The sequence below is a fragment of the Trachemys scripta genome, chromosome 2, assembly GCF_013100865.1.
Source record: "Trachemys scripta elegans isolate TJP31775 chromosome 2, CAS_Tse_1.0, whole genome shotgun sequence".
NCBI lineage: Eukaryota > Metazoa > Chordata > Testudines > Emydidae > Trachemys > Trachemys scripta.
This window is the reverse complement of record NC_048299.1, coordinates 8,245,951-8,253,349: the sequence shown is the minus strand read 5'-3', so window position 1 is coordinate 8,253,349 and position 7,399 is coordinate 8,245,951. Positions and strand designations below refer to the sequence as shown.

Below are 7,399 nucleotides of genomic sequence, written 5' to 3'. Positions count from 1 at the left end.
TCAGGTGAGGGGATGCCTGGGGCGTTGCTATGGGAACGAGGAGGGCGCCTGGGGCGTTGCCATGGGGATGGGCGGCGCTCAGGTGAGGGGACGCCTGGGGCGTTGCCATGGGGACGGGCGGCGCTCAGGTGAGGGGACGCCTGGGGCGTTGCCATGGGGACGGGCGGCGCTCAGGTGAGGGGACGCCTGGGGCGTTGCCATGGGGACGGGGCAGGGCTCCAGCTGATCACTCGGAGCACGGCGCTGTCCTAGAGCCATCCGGGCGCTCCCCCATGTGCAGCGTCTCCCCGGGGCGCTGTCCTGGGGGCTGCCTGGCCCAGTTCTGTGTCCCCCCAGGGCCCCACCACTGGGTCAGCTTGGCGATTCCGCCCACGCCGGCCCGGCTCCCGGGGCACCACGGGCGACAGCTGCAGGGGTTGAGCTCCCGCCCTGCTCTACAGGGAGCCCTGAGATTACCCACTACAGGCACCCTGGCCGTGTGCGGTGCAACCCCACAACGGGGCGGGCGGTAGAGCCAGCCTGCAGCGTAAGTGCCATGTGGCCGCAGAGACCTGGCTCAGTGCAGGCCCTGCAAAGTGGGGATCGCCCAGAGCAAATACCAGCTCAGGGGAAAGAACTGTGTGTTGCTTGGAGCTGAAGTTGGGAACAATTTTGATTAAATTGGAAGACGGTGTATTATGTTCAGGTAAAGTCAGTGTGGTCACTGCAGATGGCAAACAGCAATTCAGGGAATACACCTGAGGCTTCTCATAGACTTTAAGGCCAGAAGGGACCATCATGCTCATCTACTCTGCCCTGAACATTGCAGGCCACCGAACCTCACCCACCCACTCCCGTAATAGACCCCTAACCTCTGGCTGAGTTACTGACGTGCTCACATCATGACTTAAAGACTTCAGGTTACAGAGAATCCCCCGTTTACACTAGTTTAAACCTGCAAGTGACCTGAGTCCCATGCTGCAGAGGAAGGTGAAACCCCCCAGGGTCTCTGCTAATCTGACCTGGGGGAAAGTTCCTTCCTGACCCCTGAGCACATGCACAAGACCCACCAGCCAGACACATGGGAGAGAATTCTCTGTTGTAACATCTCCTGTCCCATCACCAGCTGTTGGAGCTATTTGCTGCTAGCAGTTGCAGATCGGCTCCATGCCGTTGTAGGCAGCCTCATCATACATCCCCTCCAAAAACTTATCAAGGTCAGGCTCGAAGGCAGTTCTGTTTTTTGCCCTCACTGCTCCCCTTGGGAGGCTGTTCAGAGGACCAGAACTTCACTCTTCTGATGGTTAGAAACCTTTGCCTAATTTCAAATCTAAACTTATTGATGGCCAGTTAGTATCCATTTATTCTTGTGTCCACATTGGCGCTTAACTTAAATAACTCATCTCCCTCCCTGGTCTTTCTGTATCGTTAGTGAAATATTCTGTGCCTTTAACTCCACCGTGTTACCGGTTCAAGTAGCATTGTTGTGGGTATGTGTAGCTGGCCAAGCTGGTGCTCTGCAGCAGGGGGTGAGCAGCCTAGAACTCTTCAGTACAGATCAAGGCCTCCCTGGGATACGGGGTGTCTGATTCCAAGCACCCCATGCCTGCTCTGGAGAGTTTGCCACCAGTGGGAGGCAACACGAGGCAGCTTTACATAGGGGGGAAATGTTGTTGGACTAGTGGAGGGTGTCTTGTTATTGGAGGAAGATGGAGAATCCCCTTCACACGCAAATCTATGCCTAATCAAACTGAATACAGATAATCTCACCCTCAGAGATGCTTCAGTAAGTTTTTTCTCAGACTGGACACCTTCCAGGCCTGGGCACAATTCTTTCCCCTGGTACAGCTCTTGTTGCAGCTCAGGTGGTAGCTAGGGGATTCTTCATGATGGCTCCTCCCTCTCTCTGTTCTCTTCCCCCCTTTATATATCTTTTGCATAAGGCGGGAACCCTTTGTCCCTCTGGGTTTCCCCCCCCCCCCCCCCACTGGAAAAGCACCAGGTTAAAGATGGATTCCAGTTCAGGTGACATGATCACATAGAATCATAGAATATCAGAGTTGGAAGGGACCTCAAGAGGTCATCTAGTCCAACCCCCTGCTCAAAGCAGGACCAATTCCCAGCTAAATCATCCCAGCCAGGGCTTTGTCAAGCCGGGCCTTAAAAACCTCCAAGGAAGGAGACTCCACCACCTCCCTAGGTAACGCATTCCAGTGTTTCACCACCCTCCTAGTGAAATAGTTTTTCCTGATATCCAACCTGGACCTCCCCCACTGCAACTTGAGACCATTGCTCCTTGTTCTGTCATCTGCCACCACTGAGAACAGCCGAGCTCCATCCTCTTTGGAACCCCCCTTCAGGTAGTTGAAGGCTGCTATCAAATCCCCCCTCATTCTTCTCTTCTGGAGACTAAACAATCCCAGTTCCCTCAGCCTCTCCTCATAAGTCATGTGCTCCAGACCCCTAATCATTTTTGTTGCCCTCCGCTGGACTCTTTCCAATTTTTCCACATCCTTCTTGTAGTGTAGGGCCCAAAACTGGACACAGTATTCCAGATGAGGCCTCACCAATGTCGAATAAAGGGGAACGATCACGTTCCTCGATCTGCTGGCAATGCCCCTACTTATACAGCCCAACATGTCACTGCAAGACTTCATTACTCACTTGCCAGCACACACATATACAGGAAGACTCACAGGTAAATACGGCCATCTGCAGACAATGGGAGTCATCAAGATTCCAAACCATCATTAATGGTCCACACTTTACACAATTACAATAGGCCCTCAGAGTTACATTTTATATTTCTAGTTTTAGATACAAGAATGGTACATTTATACAAATCAGATGATCATACTCAGTAGATTATAAGCTTTGTAATGATACCTTACAAGAGACCTTTTGCATGAAGCATATCCCAGTTACCGTATTTTCTCTACTTTTGCAATAAGCATATCCCACTTATTACCGTATTTTCTCTAAAACTATCCCAGTTACATTATATTGACTTATTATCAAGTTTTTATAAAACCATATAGACTGCACAACGTCACACCCTCCTCCTGAACTTACACAAAACCCCTTCACACAAAACCCATCGCTGTTTGCTGCACTAGGAGAATGCAGGAGTCCTTTCAAAACCCCGCCCGAGTGCCACAAAACCCACAGCCCCTGGAGCCAGTAAGGCAGCAACCATGCAATTAGGTCCCTTAGGGTACATCTACACTACAGGGGGGAGTCGATTTAAGATACGCAAATTCAGCTACGTGAATAGCGTAGCTGAATTCGACGTATCGCAGCCGACTTACCCCGCTGTGAGGACAGCGGCAAAATCGACTTCTGCGGCTTTCTGTCGACGGCGCTTACTCCCACCTCCGCTGGTGGAGTAAGAGCGCCGATTCGGGGATCGATTGTCGCGTCCCCACGGGTCGCAATAAATCGATCCCCGAGAGGTCGATTTCTACCCGCCGATTCAGGCGGGTAGTGTAGACCTAGCCTTAGTCCTTGCCACCCTTCTCACCTGATTGACATTCCCACACCCATGGGGCTGGCTTAAGGCACTCCGGGGCCCTCAGCCCATCTCCTCCTGGGAGCCCCTCGTATACAAGAAGCCCCGGTCCAAGCCCGTCAGCAGGAGTCTGATCAGCCCTGGTGGTGGCGGTGAGGCCCATGGTTCCCTCGACTCCTCCCCCGATGGAGGCTGTGTGCAGGTTCAGGCAGACATTTGGACCACTTACTCTCTGCATGTTTTCAAGCTTTTCTTCACAACAGTGAGGGCTAGGAACACAATTTAAAAAAACAGCCAAACACACAATCCACCAGCCATGATTCTGATGCCAACGTGACACTCCAGGAACCAGGCCTGTACTGCCTATGCCTTAATCCAGCCCTGCCTGCAGAGTGTAGGTGTGCGACACAACCCAGGCCTCCTCCCCCCTTCCAGGCCATGGAGATTCTGGGAGCAGGGAGCCAGCTGCCCTCACACACTCTGCGGGGTGCGGAGGAGGCAGGCAGCTGAGACCTTCAGGAGCAGGGGAGAGCCAGGGCTGCTGGATCCAAGCTTCCGAAGGGAGCAATTCAAAACAAGCCTGTCCAGCCACAGTCCTTGCTCCCAGTAACCCGTTCCCCTGCTACACCAGCCACTCGCGCAGACTGCAGCGGTTAGTTTCCCATCCTCGGAGCCCGTCGCGTGCTGAAGGGGGGCCAGTTCATGGCTGATTGTCTCTGGCGTAAGGGATCATTGGGAATCTTTGGTTCGTTTACAGGACGCTCAGCAAGGCTGCCCCAGCCTGCCGTGTCAGGGAGTCTCCTAGCTACTGCTCGGGGAGCTGGGGCGCTCTGCTTTCTGCTGTTCCCATGCGGCGCTGTAACGCCCAGCTGCAGCCATGCGCCGGAGAGGCCACGTCAGTGCACGCAAGAAACGCGCAGCGCGACACCACTACTACGAGCTGTCCAAGGAGAGAGTGAGAGCAGCCAAGGCTCTGGCAGGTACATCCAGTCCCTCGCTCGGAGCCGGGCACGGGCGGGACGCAGGAAAAGCACCTGCTTGCTGCTTCGGAAAGGGTGACACCCCCCAGTGCAGAGGGATCACACAGGGCCTCATCCTGCTGGGCACCCTTGTGCGCGTCATTGGGAGTTGGGTACTTGGCACCCCAGAGGCCAGGCTGTGCCCAGTTAGTGGCAATGTATCCGAGAACATGGGTGCCTTGTGCTCTATGTGATTTCTGCCGGGTGTGACGTGCCATGACCCACCTCTGTCTGTGCATGTGCAGGCACTCCTCCGGCACCCGTGTGTCCGCGGGAGCCGTCACGTGCAGGGTGTGTCCCAGAGCGCTCAGTGCAGGCATGGAAAACGCTGTTACATCCCGGAGAAAACCTGCCTTAAGCAGGAGCTCAGCTTGAGAACATGTGTCCGTAATGCAGGGTGAAATCCACCCCCGGCACAGTGCCGTTCCCCCCACACCAGGTACTACAAACCCAGGAAACTGTCTTAAGTTTGACCTGAAATCCGAGCCTGGTAATGTAGGGGCACCCAGAGAGCCTTAACTCTGCCCCGGAGTGGAGCCGTGCAGTAATCATGGGCTATGATTAACACATTCCACTTTGTGCTCTAGACTAAATGAAACTGGCCTGGGTGAGACCTAGCGGCCAGAGCACTGGACTGGGACTTGGGAGATGTAGCGTCTGTTCCCAGCTCTGCCTTGGGCAAGTCATCGCCCTCGCCTTCGTTTCCACAATCTGGGAAAGGGGGCGAAGGGTGCGGCTTTGTGCAAGGCTTTGAACTCTGGGTTGGAAAGTGCCAATGAGAACTAGGTAGGATCAGGAATTTTTCTCCTGGGGGTCTCTCCATGCACGCACACATGTGCGTACGGTTATTCCTGCAGAGGGGGCCAGGATCCGTGGGACTCGGGTGACTCAGCCCTACTAGTTGGGGAGCTGGCGTCCCAGGAGCTCACTCCTGACTCTGTCCCCACAGCTACTGCAGAGCAGCCAGTCAAAGACAAGCCATCGGAGGAGGCGTTCGACATGTGCTGGCTCCCTCTGCCTGGGGAGGTGAAGGCGGAGCAGGACTATGAGTGCACGAGGCGTGGGGAGAGCTTCCACCAGCGGGCCGAGCGGCTGGCCCACAAGAAGACCCAGGAGCAGAAAGTGCTGTTGATTTGCACGGAGTGTGGCCGGAGCTTCTCCTGCCCCAACAGCTTCATGCTGCACCAGCGCGTGCACAGCGGGGAGACGCTGCAGAAGCCCTACGTCTGCCCGCAGTGTGGCCGCACCTTCAGCTACAAGACCAGCCTGGGGGTGCACCTGCGTGCCCACACGGGCGAGCGCCCCTTCATGTGTCCCTCCTGCAGGAAGAGCTTCAAGAATAAGACCTACCTGGTGGTGCACCAGCGCGTGCATACCGGCGTGCGGCCGTACGCGTGCGCCGAGTGCAGCAAGAGTTTCCTGCAGAAGCGAGACCTGATGGTGCACCAGCGCGTGCACAGCAAGGAGAGCCCCTTCCTCTGCTCCGAGTGCGGCCGGCGCTTCCGCTACAAGTCGAGCCTGGCCATCCATCAGCGCACGCACACGGGCGAGCGCCCCTTCCCCTGCTCCGAGTGCGGCCGGCATTTCAAGTACAAGACCAACCTACTGATCCACCAGCGCGTGCACACTGGCGAGCGCCCCTACCCCTGCCCGCAGTGCAGCAAGAGCTTCACCTGCAGCACCAACCTCATCATGCACCAGATCACCCACGACAGGCTGGGCGCCCGGCAGCAGGAGGGGCCACGGGTGCCGCCGGCAGCCAGGCGGCGGGAGAGGGAGAGAGCCCGCACGGCCGACCAGCCCTTCGTGTGTGCCGAGTGTGGCAAAGGATTCAAGAAGCACGGCTTCCTTATCATCCACCAGCGGACCCATTGCCCAGCGCCTGCCGGAGCTAGCGCAGAGCAGGCAGCCGGGCCAGGGAAAGCCACGTGCCCCCCGCCACACCCAGCCCTTGCTCTGGCCAGGGAGTGGCTTGGAGCACAGGGCACCAAGGGAGCGTCTGACCACGCGACGTGCTAGCCACAGCGGTGGGCTGGGCCTGCCTGCTGTGTGCTCTACTGCAGGCTGGTGTGACTGGGCCCAGCCTCTCCCTGAGCCTTGGGCATTGTGCCCCACACTAACTTCAGTGTGCTCTGAAATAAACCGTTCCCCACACCCCGCCCTACCTGGCTTTGTGTGTTAGCCTCTGGCCCCAGAGGACGTGACACAGCCCGGAGGCTGCCCGGCGCACGCCCCACACCAACTCCTGCTGACAGCTGGCCCTGCATAAGTACTCAGTAGGGTTGCCAGGCATCCAGTTTTCGACCAGAACGCTGGGTTGAAAAGGGACCCTGCTGACTGGGCTGTTAAACATCCGGCTGGCGGCGGAGCGGGGCTAAGGCAGGCTCCCTGCCTGCCCTGGCTCTGCGTGGCTCCCGGAAACGTTCCTGTGGCCCCTAGGCACAGGGGTAGCCAGGGAGGCTCTGCGCACTGCCCCCACCGCGAACGCTGGCTCCGCAGCTCCCATTGGCCGGCTGCTTCCAGGAGCCGCCCAGAGCCAGGGCAGGCAGGGAGCCTACCTCAGCCCCACTGCACCGCTGCCTGGGAGCCAGCTGAGGTAAGCGCCACATAGCTGAGCCCGCACTCTGAACCCCCTTCCGCACCCTAACACCCTCCCCGAGTCCACACCCCAACCCCCTGCCCTGAGCCCCCTCCCGGAGCCCTCCTACCCTCCCGCACCCCAACCCCCTGCCCTGAGCCCCCTCCCGGAACCCTCCCACCCTCCCACACCCCAACCCCCTGCCCTGAGCCCCCTCCCGAAGCCCTCCCACCCTCCCGCACCCCAACCCCCTCCCCGCACCCCCCCCCCCGCCCCCCTCCCACAACCCCACCCCCCCCCCCCACCCCCCCCCCC

The 7,399-nt window shown here is 57.8% G+C and overlaps 1 protein-coding gene across 2 annotated transcripts; it reads left to right on the top strand.

Moving 5' to 3' along the window:
- The first annotated feature begins 86 nt into the window (after window positions 1-86).
- On the top strand, window positions 87-6,660 carry LOC117871957 (zinc finger protein 501-like). 2 transcript variants are annotated; one of them, XM_034759851.1, is made up of 3 exons: window positions 87-128; window positions 4,245-4,467; window positions 5,456-6,660. In XM_034759851.1, exons 2-3 carry the CDS (start codon window positions 4,365-4,367, stop codon window positions 6,523-6,525), a joined length of 1,173 nt encoding a protein of 390 aa, XP_034615742.1. In that variant the 5' UTR covers window positions 87-128; window positions 4,245-4,364; the 3' UTR covers window positions 6,526-6,660. The 2 variants fall into 2 exon arrangements, with proteins under 2 accessions (XP_034615742.1, XP_034615741.1); XM_034759850.1 differs by lacking the exon at window positions 87-128 and adding an exon at window positions 134-174.
- Window positions 6,661-7,399: the final 739 nt, after the last annotated feature.

Bases quoted from the DNA above. Each gene is read 5' to 3' on its own strand.
- LOC117871957 (XM_034759851.1), top strand. From the start codon at position 4,365: ATGCGCCGGAGAGGCCACGTCAGTGCACGCAAGAAACGCGCAGCGCGA. The intron at 4,468-5,455 runs GTACATCCAGTC...CTGTCCCCACAG, and splicing joins AGCAGCCAAGGCTCTGGCAG to CTACTGCAGAGCAGCCAGTC.